A 14919-nucleotide genomic window follows, 5' to 3' on the forward strand; every position below is an offset into this window, starting at 1 on the left:
TGACGTCTTGGGTGAAGAGTCACAGTTCACATGTTACGTTCAACGCGCGCACGTTTGAAAGTGTCATGGCGGAGTCCACAGGCGCGCTGTGAAAATATTATAAACGGATCGATTCTGTTGTAATAGTTTATTCTAATTGACTCTACCATACAATCCAGTAAAATGGCATCTACTGCGGCAGGGAAACAGAGGATACCGAAAGTAGCGAAGGTAGCGAAAAGTTTAAAAACAGCTAACGTTAGCTAGGGAACTTATAATATGGCCTAGCCAGGTAGCATTAGCTAGCTAACCATAACAAGACAAGTGCTTTGTTTTGGTACGAATGTAGATTACTTCTAGCTACATTAAACGAACGAAAAGGTAGCATGCTATGTAAGAACTGCTATTTTGTATTTATTTAACTAATGTAGATTACTCTATCGAGAAATCTGACCCAACTGTGTGCGAGGAAGGGCAAGCTAGCTAATTATTTAAAGTTTATGCCAGCTAACTAAACCAACTGTTTACATTTGGAACATGTACTACCTATGTAGCCAACTAGTATTGTCTTCAATCAACTAGTTTCATCCAATTCCAAAATAACTTCTTAATTTGTGCTGTGAAGGTGAAAAACAAAGCTCCTGCAGAGGTACAAATCACAGCTGAGCAGTTGCTCAGGGAGGCAAAGGAGAGGGAGCTCGAGCTTCTGCCACCGCCACCCAAGCAAAAGATCACTGATGAAGAGGAGTTGAACGATTACAAGTTGAAGAAGAGGAAGGTAAGACCCCAAGTGACACATGAACTACACTTCAGACTTCAGTCTTACTGTTGGTATTCTGTTGGGTGTGCCAACCAGACATTTTCAACATTCTCAGTTGTCTGCAAATCTTGTGTAGAGCACAGTAGTAAATATATTGATCTAATCAGATACAAACTGGACTTGACTCCTTCTCTTAGGGATTTGAAGACAACATCAGAAAGAACCGTACTGTTATCAGCAACTGGATAAAATACGCTCAATGGGAGGAGAGCCTGAAAGAAGTCCAGAGGTAAGTTAATGCTTGTCAATGTCTCTGTGAAGCTGATTCTTGTAATTCATACATATATGTGGTCTAATGTGAATGTAGATGGATTTTGACAGGGATAATTGTTGTATATGGAATCCGATGTGAATGTTATAGATGGAGTTTGACTGGGATACATGTTATCTGAGCTTTTTTTTTTATACACCCCCCCCCCCCCACCCCTCCAGGGCTCGCTCTATTTACGAGCGTGCTCTGGATGTAGACCACCGAAATATAGCTCTGTGGCTGAAGTATGCCGAGATGGAGATGAAGAACCGGCAGGTGAACCACGCCCGCAACATCTGGGACAGAGCCATCACCATCTTGCCCCGTGTCAACCAGTTCTGGTACTTAACAACTTTACCTCTCCTAAACTGAGCATATCTGGTTAAAAAAGTTTAGGTATTAAAAAAAAGTACAATTGTATCGCTCATCTGTTCTTCTCCTGCTTTCCCCCTTTCAGGTACAAATACAGTTACATGGAAGAGATGCTGGGCAACATCGCTGGCTGCAGACAGGTGTTTGAGCGCTGGACAGAGTGGGAACCAGAGGAACAAGCCTGGCACTCCTACATCAACTTTGAGCTGCGCTACAAGGAAGTCGACAAGGCCCGCTCCATCTATGAGAGATATATCCTTTTGATGGGAAGTGCTTAAAGCAATGACTTACTACAATGTACTAGCAAATGAGTTGTGGTTGCTGACTGTAGATATGCATTATTCATTAACAGGTGTTTTATTCTAACAGATTCATCTAACATTTGTAATGATTCATTGCCTTTGGTAGTGGTATTACCTTCATGCCTGTAGAGTGCATCTCTCTCTTATTTTAATTTTTTTTTTAAGCTCCTTAACTCCAGTGCACTTGTGATTGTCCACCCTGATGTGAAGAATTGGATTAAGTACGCCCGTTTTGAAGAGAAGCATGGCTACATCGCCCATGGAAGGAAGGTGTTTGAAAGATCAGTGGAGTTCTTTGGCGAGGAGCATGTTGATGAGAACCTCTTTGTGGCCTTTGCCAGATTTGAAGAGAAACAGAAAGAGGTTTGTAAATCTGACACTTTTAACCATGTCAGTTTTATTCCCACACGTTTATAGTGTTCTCCAACTGTGGTCAACAGAACAACACAACTTTTCTCCCCCTTGTGTCTTAGTTTGAGAGAGTTCGAGTCATCTACAAATACGCCCTGGACAGAATTCCCAAACAGCAGGCTCAGGAGCTTTTCAAGTTCTACACTGTGTTTGAGAAGAAGTTTGGAGACCGGAGGGGGATCGAGGACGTCATCGTCAGCAAAAGGAGATTTCAGTATGAAGAGGAAGTCAAGGTAAATTAAACCTATGAAGATTCACAAAGATTTAATCCCAAAATAATCCATTAAAACAATATTCTATCCACTAATGGCTTGTTATTGGATTGGGTTTTTCTTCCTGTATAGGCAAGCCCACACAATTATGACGCATGGTTTGATTACCTACGCCTGGTGGAGAGTGACGCGGATCCTGACACTGCCAGGGAGGTCTATGAGAGAGCCATCGCCAATATCCCTCCTATACAGGAGAAGAGACACTGGAGAAGATACATTTACCTGTGGATAAACTATGCTCTATATGAAGAACTGGAGGTCAAGGTAGGCCTACATTGCATCCTCTGTGTTTAAATAATGGCTATTAGGGATGTAACGATTCACCAGTATGCATCGGTCCCCGATTCAAATGTTTAAGATACGACTGCATCGGTCCGCGGACCCCAAACCGATCCAAATGTAGCATGCATCGGTCAGAAAATCAATCTAAAAGTTACGAATCACTGATTCATTAACAGTTTTTTCTCTCATATAACTTTCTTTCTACCTTCCAAAAATACACATGACTAAAAGTATGTGGACACCTGCTCATCAAACATCACATTCCAAGATCATGGGCATTAATATGAAGAGGTCCCCCATTGCTGCTATAACAGCCTCTACTTTTCTGGGAAAGCTTTCCACTAGATGTTGGAACATTGCTGCTGGGATTTGCTTACATTCAACGACAAGAGTATTAGTGAGGTCGGGCACTGATGTTGGGCGATTAGGCCTGGCTCACAGTCAGCATTCCAATTCATCCCGAAGGTATTTGATAGGGTTGAGGTCAGAGTCTGATCTCGACATACCATATTTGTATGGACCACTCTTTGTGCACGGGGGCATTGTCATGCTGAAAAAGGAAAGGGCCTTCTCCAAACTATTGCCACAAAGTTGGAAGCACAGAATCGTCTAGAATGTCATTGTGTGCTGCAGCGTTAAGATTTCCCTTCCTATCATCCGCCAAACCCAGATTTGTCCGTCAAACTGCCAGATGGTGAAGCGTGATTCATCACTCCAGAGAACGTGTAACATGTTTCCACTGCTCCAGAGTCAAATGGCAGCGAGCTTTACACCACTCCAGCCAACACTTGGCATTGCCCCCCCCTCCCCCCCGGCCATGAAGCTCCCGACGAACAGTTCTTGTGCTGACGTTGCTTCCAGAGGTAGTTTGGAACTTGGTAGTGAGTGTTGCAACCAAGGACAGGCAATTTTTACGCTCTTCAGCAATCGACGGTCTCATTCTGTGAGCTTGTGTGGCCTACCACTATGATGGTGCCACGTTGAAAGTCACTAAGCTCTTCAGTAAGGCCATTCTACTGCCAATGTTTGTCTGCGGAGATTGCTTAGCTTTGTGCTCGATTTTATACATCTGTCAGCAATGGATGCGGCTGAAATAGCCAAATCCACTAATTTGAAAGGGTGCTTTTGTATATATAGTGAACCTCCTCTTTTGTGACAACTGGTGCATCCTCTCCTTCAGTGGCGATGTCATAGCTAATTTGTAAACGGTAAATGTTGATACATTAATAGCTCAAACACTTAATCTGTAAAAATGACAAGTTAATTAGTGGGTGATGGTGATTTCAGAACCAAAGTGGGGGGACAAAAACCACAAGCTACATTGTCCCCCCCCAATCTGATAGTGGTAGATGTCTAGTCTCTTTTATGACCCCAATCTGATAGGTGGTAGATGTCTGTTCTCTTTTATGACCCCAATCTGATAGGTGGTAGATGTCTGGTCTCTTTTATGACCCCAATCTGATAGGTGGTAGATGTCTAGTCTCCCTTATGGCCCTAATCTGATAGTGGTAGATGTCTAGTCTCTTTTATGACCCCAATCTGATAGGTGGTAGATGTCTGGTCTCTTATGACCCCAATCCGATAGGTGGTAGATGTCTGGTCTCTTTTATGACCCCAATCCGATAGGTGGTAGATGTCTGGTCTCTTTTATGACCCCAATCCGATAGGTGGTAGATGTCTGGTCTCTTTTATGACCCCAATCCGATAGGTGGTAGATGTCTGGTCTCTTTTATGACCCCAATCCGATAAGTGGTAGATGTCTGGTCTCTTTTATGACCCCAATCCGATAGGTGGTAGATGTCTGGTCTCTTTTATGACCCCAATCCGATAGGTGGTAGATGTCTGGTCTCTTTTATGACCCCAATCCGATAGGTGGTAGATGTCTGGTCTCTTTTATGACCCCAATCCGATAGGTGGTAGATGTCTGGTCTCTTTTATGACCCCAATCCGATAGGTGGTAATAATAATAATAATAGATGTCTGGTCTCTTTTATGACCCCAATCCGATAGGTGGTAGATGTCTGGTCTCTTTTATGACCCCAATCCGATAGGTGGTAGATGTCTGGTCTCTTTTATGACCCCAATCCGATAGGTGGTAGATGTCTGGTCTCTTTTATGACCCCAATCCGATAGGTGGTAGATGTCTGGTCTCTTTTATGACCCCAATCCGATAGGTGGTCGATGTCTGGTCTCTTTTATGACCCCAATCTGATAGTGGTAGTGGGGTGGTTGATGCCTAGTCTCCCTTATGGCTCAGATCAGGTGCCTACATACTAGTATAGACTGTGGACATACATCATTTACACACACAGAGAAGTCAGCTCAGATATGCCCAGCTCATGAGCTTCATCAGCAGCAGATATGAATTTAGAATGGAAAATGAATGTGTTTATGCAACAAATGATAGTGCATCCAACCGAATCACATCAATTCGTTCTCTATTCAAACCAAATCGTTTCTAACTAAAACGTATCATTCCTGTATCTAGATACGTATCGAATCCTCTTGAAAGGGAAAGATGCACATCCCTATTGGCTGTGATTCTCACATTTCTAAGTGTGACATTGTGCATAGCCTGTGGATTTCAGTGCTTATTGTGTGGATTGGCAGGACCCAGAGAGAACAAGGCAGGTGTACCTGGCATGTCTGGATCTCATCCCTCACAAAAAGGTATCGGTAGTTTTCAATGTTTACAATCAATGGCACCTGTTTCTGAAATGGGGTTTAATAAAACATTTGATATGCAACAAAAAAACATTCATCAACAAATCATCAAACTTATTACTTTGTTTCTTTCCTCATAGTTCACGTTTGCCAAGATGTGGCTACTCTACGGACAGTTTGAAATCCGCCAGAAGAACCTCCAAGCTGCTAGACAAGGCTTGGTAAGGTTCCTACTGTTGATGATTTATGTTTTTCATTGTGATACTTCAAACTTGAAATGTTCTGTCATTTGGCCTTGTCCCTTTCCCCAGGGCACAGCTATTGGTAAATGTCCAAAGAACAAGCTGTTTAAGGGCTACATTGAACTGGAGCTGCAGCTCAGAGAGTTTGACCGATGTAGGAAGCTTTATGAGAAGTACCTGGAGTTTGCCTCCGAGAACTGCACCACCTGGATCAAATTCTCTGAGCTGGAGACCATCCTGGGAGACACAGAGAGAGCCCGGGCCATCTTCGAGCTGGCCATCGGACAGCCACGACTGGACATGCCAGAGGTCAGGCTCAAAAACGTTCACCCTGGGCATTTATTTACGCACTGTATTGGCATTCCACTTTCAGCATGTCTGAAGACACCCTTCACGTGAAAAGTATTGTAGTGAAAACTAATTGAAATACAACTGAACAGTATTTTACTTTCAAATGTTTTATTTTAAAATCTTAGGTGTTGTGGAAGTCCTACATCGACTTTGAAATCGAGCAGGAAGAGTATGACAACACCAGAGGTCTCTACAAGAGACTGTTGCAGCGCACACAGCACGTCAAGGTGAGAGCTATCCCTTTAACCTTAGTGACTGTCTTGCTACCAACGGTCCCATACTACATTACTCACCTGCCTAATACTCACTGTGGCGCAGTAACTCATCAAACAATATTTGATAATTTTGTCAAATGTGTTACCTGCAGGTCTGGATCAGCTATGCCCAGTATGAGCTGTCCATAGATACCTCTGACCGGCTGCAGAGGTGTAGGGGGATCTTTGAGGAGGCCAACAAGGGCCTGAGGAGCTGTGAGGAGAAGGAGGAGCGTCTGATGCTGCTGGAGTCTTGGAAGGAGTTTGAGCAGGAGTTTGGCTCAGACACAACCAGGGAAAGGGTGAAGAAACTGCTGCCGGAGAAGGTGAAGAAGAGGAGAAAGCTCACGGCAGAGGACGGGGTAAGTAGTGTTTCTCTTAGTCTTATCATACCAATCCAACATCAATTCATTACCCTTGTTTATTTGTTGTGGTTCGGCTGATCACTAATTTACTTTTAATTTTGATCCATCAGTCAGATGCAGGGTGGGAGGAGTACTACGACTACATCTTCCCTGAGGATGCAGCGAACCAGCCCAACCTCAAGCTGCTTGCCATGGCCAAGATGTGGAAGAGGCAGCAACAAGAAGAAGATGATGAAGAAGACGATGAAGAGGATGAGGAAGAAAACAATGGAGAAGTGGATAGGGGTAAAGTGGAGGAAGTTAGGGCAAAGAAATGGAGGGAGAAGAAAACGGAAGAGGGGAGAGAGGAATAGACAAAGAAATGACAGAAGATTTAGCATCACCATCATCAGAAAAGCCTATAGTCAGTGAGCCTGTGCCTGAAAAAGTCCTCAAGGAGAGCACATACGATGACAGAGATGATTCTGATGAAAGCAGTAGTGGAAGCAGCAGCAGCAGCAGCAGCAGTGACAATGATGGTGGTGAGAAACAGCCAAGGAAGAGCAATAAGGACTCAGTGAAAGATTAGCTTGTCTGGAGAAAAAAAATGGTTTTACTCATTACAGATAGGGACAAGTTGGGGACCTCATCGGGTAATTTCTATTGCTTAAAAAGAAAGTGATTATTTTTCCATGTCTTTGTTTTATTCATTTACTGTGGTGCAATGACAGTGTAAATAAAAAAAACACTGATCCAACATTTTTATTTATTTCAACCATAGAACTGACTGTTGTAACAAAGTAGCAGATACAGTATCATTACCCGGGTAAGTAATCATTTATTGAATTTGGATTAAAGTCCTTTCAATTCTATATTGCATTTCAAATTTCACATCAAACAGTGACTGACTCATTGTCATCAAAAATCATAGTTTCACAAAGGATAACTTATTAGATCTGCCAATATTATGTACAATGATATTTATTCTCTAAGCTTTCACACATCACACCCTAAAAATAAAACAAGTCCTAATAACACTTTTCTCACTTAATTTTCTAATGTAGACTGTGTGGAAATATCGTAAACCCTACTGATTTTTACCATTTCTTAACCCTGCCTAACCATAACCTCAAATTAAGACCAAAAAGCAAATGTATGTTGTCATTAATTTTTACCATAGCCAATTTTGACTTTGTGGCTGTGGTAACTAGAGATAACAGAAATATAAATGTATTTGTTTTCAAAAGTGTCAGAGCCACCGTCTACTGTTATTCTATATCTTCTGGTCTGACAGGATGTGGTATAGGAATGATGGACTTCCTCTCGGTGTCTCTTGACAAGGCTTTCCTCATATCTGCAGAAAAGGACAAAGAGTGAGTACGTATCCACATAATGATTGTCTGAGTTACAGTAATGTTTACATTGATTTGAAGGGGTTCATATTACCATAGGCGTCTTCATCCGGTTCTCCATTGCTAGCAGAATAGTACTCTATCACGGTCCTGTAAACGCTGTAGCCTAGCTGTTTGTACATGTTCACCGCCACTTGATTGGAGACTCGCACAAACAGATCAACAAAGAACCCACCCTTCCTAAACAACAGTGAGGCAAAGAAGTAGATCTTTGCTGGTACGACAAACTGAAAATGATCAACACGATCACTTACCGCAGGCATTTTGTTGATATCGTTCATTATGAGAAATAGTCTATACTAGAGAAATGTGAAGCTTTAAATTAAATATGTTTGCTAATATGGGGGATTGTTAATGGGACAATTGATGGCTACAACCATCAAATTATTATTAGTAGTTTAAAGGATAATATTTTAAAAAGCGGTGCACATTAGTGTTATAAAACTATCGTTCTACTTATCGTCATCACATCGATTCAGGCAATTTAGCACAATATGGATTTTTGTCATTATCGCCCAGTGCTACTCTAACATGGTTATTGTTCAGTAGGGTACAAGAACTCAAAGGGTTTCTTATTGGACCAGGTAGTCCAGTGTTTCCCCAACTCCGTCCTGGGGACCCCAAGGGGTGCACATTTTGTTTTTTGCTCTGGTACGACACAGCTGATTCAAATGACAAACTCATCATCAAGCTTTGATTAGTGGAATCAGCTGTGTAGTACTAGTGCAAAACCCCAAAAGTGCACTGAGTCGGGGCCCCGAGACAGAGTTTGGGAAACGCTGAAGTACTACCTCCGTTTCAGTTAAAAAATAAATAAATTGCCAAATGAACACAACCCTGATCTTAGTAACCTGAAGCATTAGAAGTCAGCCCCACCTTTCTGAGATCTCCTCCAGCATCTCCATAAGCTTGGCTGCCAGTCCCAGTCTTCTGAACTCTGGGGCCACAGAGAGAGCTGTGACGTGGCCATGCCACTCTTCTCGCGCCACTGATCCCTCTGCCTTCCCCATGACTGAGGATAGTCAGAAGTGTCATTTTGATGGAAGCTACACAGAGTAAACCCTACTGATTTTTTGCTATTGCAATTATGTTTGCTATTGCATTTTCTCTAAAGCAATCATCATATTGCTAGGTGTGTATGACATGTAGGCCTACTCACTGTAACCCATCAATTCACCACCAGGGGCCTCTGCAACAATGAAGTACTCTGGCCAGTGGGCTAGGTACTGTAGGTAAAATGGGATTCCGTACTGTGAAAGAAAGTTAAGGAAAGCTTGTCTTCTCCTGATAACAAGACAAAGGCTGGGGTGTCTGTGCGTGACGGTGGTATGTTATTACAATGCTGGGGAACAATTTGTACTGAAAGGATACAGTCTCTGTCAATGGATCCAGGTTTCTGTGAAGAGACAAACAAATACTGAGATGTTTCGTGCATTCAATGCAATGCCCCGATGAGGTGCAGCAGACTTCACAGTTGAATCAAATGTCGTTACGCCCAACGTTATCGATCTAACTGTTAGCTAGCTGGCTCTATTTAGCCAGCTAATCTTGGAAAGCTTGCGTAGCTAGCTAGTGAGCTATTATGGTCCATTAAATATACCAAATAATGTATCTTATAATCAAGAGTTGACTAGTGTAAACTAGCTAACGTTAGCAGATAGTCTCAAACTATGCATCGCACTGTATGATAATTAACTTCTGGCTAGCTAGCTATACTTGCAACTAGCCAACAAACAATTGCTATTGTTCATTAAAACATAATGACGGTGTAGCTAGATGGGTAACCTATTCAACATTATTATAAAAAAATATCGAAATTAACTCACATGTTGTTGAATTTGAACAAATCATCGCATGTGAAAGCTCGTAATGTTGTCATTTTGCCTGTAGAGTTGCCGCGTTCAATCGTAGTTGGAACAAGGACTCTCGGAAATATTGCACTTCTGGCACGTGTATAACTATATTACAAACACTTATAACTAGTCTGAAATGTCTGAGTTCCAACTAGTACACGAACATGGCAAAAGTGTCTGCGACCCTTCAACTTTAGCATCAACAAGAACAATGACGCCCTCCTTCGGCAGGGAGGTGTCATTGACTGTTTACTGCCATCTGCTGTTGGACTGGGAAAATAGCAGACTAACTTTAGTAGAACACATTTACATTACATTACATTTACATTTAAGTCATTTAGCAGACGCTCTTATCCAGAGCGACTTACAAATTGGTGCATTCACCTTATGACATCCAGTGGGACAGTCACTTAACAATAGTGCATCTAAAACTTAGGGGGGGGTGGGGTGAGAGGGATTACTTAACCTATCCTAGGTATTCCTTAAAGAGGTGGGGTTTCAGGTGTCTCCGGAAGGTGGTGATTGACTCCGCTGTCCTGGCGTCGTGAGGGAGTTTGTTCCACCATTGGGGGGGCCAGGGCAGCGAACAGTTTTGACTGGGCTGAGCGGGAGCTGTACTTCCTCAGTGGTAGGGAGGCGAGCAGGCCAGAGGTGGATGAACGCAGTGCCCTTGTTTGGGTGTAGGGCCTGATCAGAGCCTGGAGGTACTGAGGTGCCGTTCCCCTCACAGCTCCGTAGGCAAGCACCATGGTCTTGTAGCGGATGCGAGCTTCAACTGGAAGCCAGTGGAGAGAACGGAGGAGCGGGGTGACGTGAGAGAACTTGGGAAGGTTGAACACCAGACGGGCTGCGGCGTTCTGGATGAGTTGAAGGGGTTTAATGGCACAGGCAGGGAGCCCAGCCAACAGCGAGTTGCAGTAATCCAGACGGGAGATGACAAGTGCCTGGATTAGGACCTGCGCCGCTTCCTGTGTGAGGCAGGGTCGTACTCTGCGGATGTTGTAGAGCATGAACCTACAGGAACGGGCCACCGCCTTGATGTTAGTTGAGAACGACAGGGTGTTGTCCAGGATCACGCCAAGGTTCTTGGCGCTCTGGGAGGAGGACACAATGGAGTTGTCGACAATATGTATATCTTTTTTTAACCTTTATTTAACTAGGCCGGTGTAGGCTGTCATTGTAAATAAGAATAAAAGTACAATATTATCATTAAGGTGTATGTTACAAGGTAACATACCAAGGGGGGTATTGCATGAACATTCAGTGTGGAAGTGATAGCAGCCAGATGAATGAACCTTGGGAAATGGAACTGTGATGGACAGTTGATAATTCTCATTTCCTTTTAAAATTGCGCGAGCCAGGATCCCAAGGCAAACATAATCTGTCAGTGGATGTCATAGGGCAGAGTTCTGGGGATTTTGTCCAAAGAGTTTCAGCAGCTGTCTGAATATCCACCCCTTGGCAAGTGGACCATTGTGACTTCCATCAATGTGACTCCTATTAAATTTGAAAGGACCATGCCAACATATTTCTGCTTAAAAACACATTGAGTTGCTATTATATCTTCATCAGTTTTTCAGGATGATGCTGGCTACATTTAATCTGGACAATTCTACAAACCATTGTTCACAGATAGCCTTGGGGATTGAATGTTTTTTTTGTTGTCTGGAAATGTTTTCATCATTAGGAAGAATTGACACTAAAACTAACTATGAATTAGTGTTATTTAAAATCGTCTACTGTGAAACGTGTCTTCTTTTGTTGTTTTAATCATTATAGAGTAGATAACTAAAACCATACTCAAACTGTCCAGCATTTTTAAGTCTTACTGTCAAAGGTGCAGAAAAATACAATAACCAGAGTTCATTTGTCAATGTGCTGAAATGTGGTTATCCCTCGCATTGTCTCTCTGTGTTACGGGAACTTGTGAGTGAAAAGCAATTCCATGTGGATCACAATGGTAAGGGGGCTTTCATCAATGTTAAATGATAGTTAAGTTAAGGCGCCTTGACCTTTTCCCTAAGTTCTGATTCCTCCCTATATTCTTCATAAGATACAGTTGAAGTCTGAAGTTTACATAAATCAAATCAAATTTATTTATATAGCCCTTCGTACATCAGCTGATATCTCAAAGTGCTGTACAGCAACCCAGCCTAAAACCCCAAACAGCAAGCAATGCAGATGTAGAAGCACGGTGGCTAGGAAAAACTCCCTAGAAAGGCCAAAACCTAGGAAGAAACCTAGAGAGGAACCAGGCTATGTGGGGTGGCCAGTCCTCTTCTGGCATAGTCATTCATTATCCTTACTTTGCTATCCTGTCCCAGTATGTTGAGGTGTGATAGTATGACCTGTGACCTCTGTCTGTCAAGTGTCTCTGAGCTGGAGTGAGGAGAGGGCCTGCTGATGAGGTGTCCCTCAAGGTGTCTGTGGCTGAGCTCGGGTCGCTGATGGGGATCTTGGTGGTGAATAAGGCCACACTGGCCACACTCACACCATGACATCACCAAAAAACAGCATTAAAAACAGGAGTGAAAGTGACTGTCACAGACACTACCGTTCAAAAGTTTGGCAGCTTCATTAACTAGTATCCGCAAAACACCAGTCTCAACATCAACAGTGAAGATGTGAGTCCGGGATGCTGGCCTTCTAGGCAGAGTTGCAAAGAAAAAGCCATATCTCAGACTGGCCAATAAAAAGAAAAGATTAAGAGGGGCAAAATAACACAGACACTGGACAGAGGAGTCTCCATCTTCACTGTTGACGTTGAGACTGGTGTTTTGCGGGTGCTACTTAATGAAGCTGCCAGTTGAGGACTTGTGAGGCATCTGTTTCTCAAACTAGACACTCTAATGTACTTGTCCTCTTGCTCAGTATTGCACCGGGGCCTCCCACTCCTCTTTCTATTCTGGTTAGAGCCAATTTGACCTGTTTTGTGAAGGGAGTAGTACACAGTGTTGTATGACAAGTTTCTTGGCAATTTCTCGCATGGAATAGCCTTAATTTCTCAGAACATGAATAGACTGACGAGTTTCAGAAGAAAGTTCTTTGTTTCTGGTCATTTTGAGACATTTTGAGGTCATCGAACCCACAAATGCTGATGCTCCAGATACTAAGGTAGACCTCCACAAGTCTAGTCCATCAGTTTCATTGCTTCTTTAATCAGAACAATAGTTTTCAGCTGTGCTAACATAATTGCAAAAGGGTTTTCTAATGATCAATTAGCCTTTTAAAATTATAAACTTGGATTAGCTAACACAACGTGCCATTGGACCACAGGAGTGATGGTTGCTGATAATGGGCCTCTGTACGCCTATGTAGATATTCCATTAAAAAATCTGCCGTTTCCAGCTACAATAGTCAATTACAACATTATTATTATTATTTACAATGTCTACGCTGTATTTCTGATCAATTTGATGTTATTTTAATGGACAAAAAAATGCTTTTCTTTCAAAAACAAGGAAACGTATAGGTGACCCCAAACTTTTGAACGGTAGTGTAAATCAGTAATATACTGTTTGCTTCTTGTTTTAATACAGTACTTGTCTTGGCTGTGCAGGGCTTAGTGGATTTCACTAACTCTTTGGTGGTGAGGTTGATGATATGGACCAGGACCAGGAGCCTCGGGAACGCAGGGACTTCCCCGAGACATGACTGTGGCTAGACAGCAACACAGGGTGATGGACAGGAGCCATGTTCTATAACACATACACCCGGGGTGGACACACTCCTGGAGCAAGGGGACAAAGAGACATGTGAATGAGTCATTTTAATATACTGTACATGCATTAATCCTACGTTTACCGACGACATGCCTCACTTTGTCTTTTCAACAGAGATTCTGCCACGGCTGAGTTCCCTCTAACTATTCCAGACTGCATCACTTCCTGTGTAGCCACTGCCTTCATCATGTCTGCTGGCATGGGCATCACTGAGATCCCTGCTGAGGTCATCACACACACGCATCTGCATCATTGGCACCCTGTAAAGTCACTGTTTCTACTCTACTCTATGTACTCTTTTGTGTTTTCAGCTCAACATGTTCCAGGACATCTTCCTGTCCTTGAATCTATCTGCTTTCATAATCCGAGGCAAGCTGTTGCTTGTGGAGGTCACCTTCTTCAACTACCTGGAAGAGGAGCTTGAGGTTGCTGCCTTCACTGTAGTCAATGTCGCTCTCAGATGTCTGTCTGGCATAGCCACTTTGATATTATTTACTGTAACATGTTCACAAATGTTATCCTCCTGTAGTGGAGAAGCATTCAGAACTAGAATGAACCCGTTTTGATCAGTTTGTATTATCTTTGTAATGATCACCGGCACTAAACACCTCTAGAGTCGTGCTAGAGGTATCCAAGCATTGAGCCCATTAATCCAACATGGATTTATCCCAACACTATCACCACTATGTGGAGCAGGACACGAGACAGTCATTTTATCATAGTTCTAATCTGTAATATTGTTGCGACACGTCATGTTGTTTTTATCATATGGGGTAAAGAACAATTACATTTGTCTGTCCATAAATTCCATGTATTTTAATCTGGGTGACTTCCCTCTCGTCTCTTTATTTTCTCCTTGCTTTTTCTTATGTTCTGCTCGGTCATGGTGATATTTGCTCAGATTCACTCATTTAAGTTTGTCTTACCGGACAATGAGGATCTCTCTAAAGCCAGTACACACACAGTGTCTGTGGGGAGTCAGAACGGAACCTCTGTCCTATTTCCCATCAGGCCACTGGTCCTGGGGGAGATCCCCATCTCCTCTGTGGCCTCAGACGCCATCCGCAAGATGGTTCTGGTCAATGTACAGAACAGATGAAAAGTTTCATTTTACTTCAATAAACTTAGAGGTCAGCGAAAGCAATTTCTCTTTTCTCCTAATTGGAGTATCAATTGAAGTTGTTAGTTATTTCAGCTGATACATCTGTGACTCTAACACACAAATCTTGTTCTTGTTAAACTTCTTCAAAGGACCTCTCTCCGTCTCGCCTGGGTTGTATTACACGTCAATGTTTGTTTGTGTGTAATCATTTTTCATCCTTGTTGTTTTGGTAGGCTGAAGGACTTGAGCAATACTTTTCAAATACCATGTTTCTGGAGCCAGTTAGG

General features: G+C 42.7%; 2 protein-coding genes across 4 annotated transcripts; one reads left to right on the plus strand and one right to left on the minus strand.

The window, feature by feature from the left end:
- The first annotated feature begins 23 nt into the window (after positions 1 to 23).
- On the plus strand, positions 24 to 7660 carry crnkl1 (crooked neck pre-mRNA splicing factor 1). 3 transcript variants are annotated; one of them, XM_046291270.1, is made up of 15 exons: positions 24 to 210; positions 605 to 757; positions 937 to 1028; positions 1232 to 1390; positions 1507 to 1673; positions 1908 to 2086; positions 2197 to 2367; positions 2479 to 2670; positions 5299 to 5358; positions 5493 to 5573; positions 5664 to 5903; positions 6071 to 6172; positions 6313 to 6561; positions 6675 to 6849; positions 7325 to 7660. In XM_046291270.1, exons 1-15 carry the CDS (start codon positions 163 to 165, stop codon positions 7345 to 7347), a joined length of 2091 nt encoding a protein of 696 aa, XP_046147226.1. In that variant the 5' UTR covers positions 24 to 162; the 3' UTR covers positions 7348 to 7660. The 3 variants fall into 3 exon arrangements, with proteins under 3 accessions (XP_046147226.1, XP_046147227.1, XP_046147225.1); XM_046291271.1 differs by lacking the exon at positions 7325 to 7660 and adding an exon at positions 6918 to 7300; XM_046291269.1 differs by lacking the exon at positions 7325 to 7660 and having other exon boundaries at positions 6675 to 7300.
- LOC123990630 (N-alpha-acetyltransferase 20) lies at positions 7296 to 9993 on the minus strand. Its single transcript, XM_046291273.1, has 6 exons — positions 9782 to 9993; positions 9327 to 9351; positions 9115 to 9205; positions 8832 to 8967; positions 7990 to 8135; positions 7296 to 7897 (listed from the first exon to the last, which is right to left on the minus strand). The coding sequence occupies exons 1-6, from the start codon at positions 9832 to 9834 to the stop codon at positions 7812 to 7814; spliced, it is 537 nt and encodes a 178-aa protein (XP_046147229.1). The 5' UTR covers positions 9835 to 9993; the 3' UTR covers positions 7296 to 7811.
- Positions 9994 to 14919: the final 4926 nt, after the last annotated feature.

This window comes from Oncorhynchus gorbuscha, linkage group LG12 (genome assembly GCF_021184085.1).
Source record: "Oncorhynchus gorbuscha isolate QuinsamMale2020 ecotype Even-year linkage group LG12, OgorEven_v1.0, whole genome shotgun sequence".
In the NCBI taxonomy this organism is placed as follows: Eukaryota; Metazoa; Chordata; class Actinopteri; order Salmoniformes; family Salmonidae; genus Oncorhynchus; species Oncorhynchus gorbuscha.